We start from the raw sequence: 2,582 nt of genomic DNA, 5'->3' as shown, positions 1-2,582 counted from the left end.
ATCAAATAATGAGCCTATAAAAAACTGCAATATTGAAATTTATATATAGATCTCCGATGAGATGAAATTAAAGAAAGATGAAATTCTTATGTGTATCTGTATTATAAATTTATTTACTTTTGTTTCAAACAATATAATTAGCGAATATCCAAATCAAGAAAAATAGTAGCTAAACATATATAGGATTACTAAAGATGGTTATTAATTAGTGAGAGTGTGGTACCTAAAACCTTGGGGATTAGATGGAGCATGAAAATGAGGGTGAACATGGCATTTGAGATAATCCCTCCACAAAAAGGTCTTCTCCACATTGGCATTGAAGCTTGTCCCACACTTTATTGGAGCAAATATATCCCCTCCTTCATATTGCCTTTTATATTCCTCAGGCAAATCATAAAACCCCTTGCATGCCCTAAGCACTTCCTCTCTCAGTGTCTCCGGTACCCCATGATTGATTAGCTGCAATAATAATAATAATAATAGTTCAAATTTAATAACCAAAGTAAAGTCATGTCATTCAGTTTATGGTACTTATTAGAGGACCCGTACTTCACAAAATGGTTTTACATTTTTTAAAATTTTATACTAGAAATAATCATCCATTGGTGGTGCTGTTGTTTCTCTAAATTCTTTCAAGCAGATGGAGATGGACAGATGGTGTCTTTCTTTAATTTTTTTCCCGTCATTTGGGTTAGTTGTTTAATTACTTACTCTGTATGTACGTGATTGAATTATATATATATGAATTTCATCAATCGAACCATTGAATAATATGTTGTATTATCTACTTGATAACTCAACTTATTAAATTTTAAAAAATTAAAACATGCATCCTTAGTTGTGTAATTTTGTAGTAGCCTTATGGAGTTGTATTTTAAAAGAAGAAGTATAGGGAGTCAATGGAATATCTGTATAACGGGGGTTTAAGAATGATTATATCAGATGTTTATTATTTTTGGTATCTAGATAATTATTCTGGATAATATGAATGTATTATATTTGAGAAATTATTATATATTGGATCAAATAAATAGCTCATTGTACATATTATACAAATATTTCATTGGCTCATTAGTGGGATCATTTTAAAAACTATAATATACATAAAATTGAAGTGTCAATAATGATAACCTATGGAATTAATTTTAACTTTTATGAAGTTTTATTAGATTAATCTAAGTAGTAAGAAGTTAGAATTCAACTGTTGAAAAAAATTATTGCACATGAAAAGATATTTGATACTATAAATCTAACTTTATATTATGTATCTATGATAAATTGAGGAATTGTTTCGCGATTTTCGAACAAAATCAGATTAAATCATTTCGATTTGTAGCAACAACAATACCCAATTGGATGTTGAAGTGCACACATTAGAGTAGTATTCTCCAATTTTCATAACCCTCTATATATATTCTATAATTTAACATACAATCCTGGTACATTATCAACTCTATATCGGTCAACTTTTGTCAACTTTTATTTATAATTGTGTTTATTAAAAGTGTTTTTGTGAATGTCTAATAAAAATATCTTTTTTATAATTGTATTTAATAAAAATATCTTTATATATGTATTTTCTGAATATGTCTCTTTATACATATATATTTAAAATATAATAATTAATTATTATTGATAATAAATTAGCAGATAATATATTGATATACTTTTCTTTTAACATAACAAAAATCTGTTATGCTAGTATTATTTGAAGTCTTATTATTTAATTTGTTAGATTTAATTGATAAAAAGATTTGAATATATAAATATTGTTACCATAAAGAAACCCCAGTCGGTGCAGGCGCGGCCTAATTGTTGGATTTCCTTGGAACGTTGAGTGGGGTTGGAAGAGATAAGGTGGGAGAAATCAATTGTTGGAATTGTAATATTCTGAGCTTCTTCATCACACAAAATAACGGAGGAGTCCTCGTCGCTCTTATTTTTCAAATACATATATTTTGAGGGAATACGCTCCAATTTACTACTACTAACACATGATTCAGCTACCTTCTTAACACTCAACATCTCTCTCTTTTAATTTCGTTTTTAACTCCAGAGAAGCGTGAATGATTATATGATGTTAGTAGCTACTCCTCTTGCGACTTAAATAGCGGAGTAAAGTAGGCATGAGTTATAATAAGTATGCAATATGCCAAAAGGTTCTTAGTTAGGATCGCACGCATGAAAATCGTCGAACAATTTAAAAGGCTGAGATTTTTCTAACGTGGGAGTGCGTGGGGACATTATATCACACACCAAGAGTTTGTGCCTTTGTGGGGTTGCTTCGATCGTGATTAAACTTTTTCGAGTTTAGTAAGGTTCATTGCGGAATCTGTGTTTCCAGACAAAAATGCCAAAAGATGAAGGCAATATTTTATGTATCTTTATATTTTATTCTATAAAAATACAATTGATTAGGTTTTTATTTTTAGAGTCTGTACTAGAAGTTTTTTATACGAATTGTGAGATGGATTGAGCACTTGCGAGCCAAGGTAGTTGTTGAATTGCATGGTTGGAGGGGCGGGAGTGAATACCTGCAAAGACATTTCGTTACTCGAGTTAGAATAGATCTAAAAAGCATG

At 29.8% G+C, this 2,582-nt stretch overlaps 1 protein-coding gene across 1 annotated transcript in view; it reads right to left on the bottom strand.

The window, feature by feature from the left end:
• LOC107459201 (2-oxoglutarate-dependent dioxygenase 19) overlaps positions 1–2,084 on the bottom strand; it is a 6,464-nt gene extending 4,380 nt beyond the window's left edge. The window contains exons 1-2 of the mRNA XM_016077417.3: positions 1,777–2,084; positions 224–459 (exon numbers count right to left, since the gene is read on the bottom strand). Coding sequence (XP_015932903.1) covers positions 224–459; positions 1,777–2,025 — 485 coding nt within the window. The 5' untranslated portion in view covers positions 2,026–2,084. The remainder of the gene's footprint in view (positions 1–223; positions 460–1,776) is intronic.
• Between the last annotated feature and the right edge of the window lie 498 nt (positions 2,085–2,582).

The sequence above is a fragment of the Arachis duranensis genome, chromosome 7, assembly GCF_000817695.3.
Source record: "Arachis duranensis cultivar V14167 chromosome 7, aradu.V14167.gnm2.J7QH, whole genome shotgun sequence".
Classification (NCBI taxonomy): Eukaryota; Viridiplantae; Streptophyta; class Magnoliopsida; order Fabales; family Fabaceae; genus Arachis; species Arachis duranensis.
This window is presented reverse-complemented; position numbering and strand designations above follow the sequence as displayed.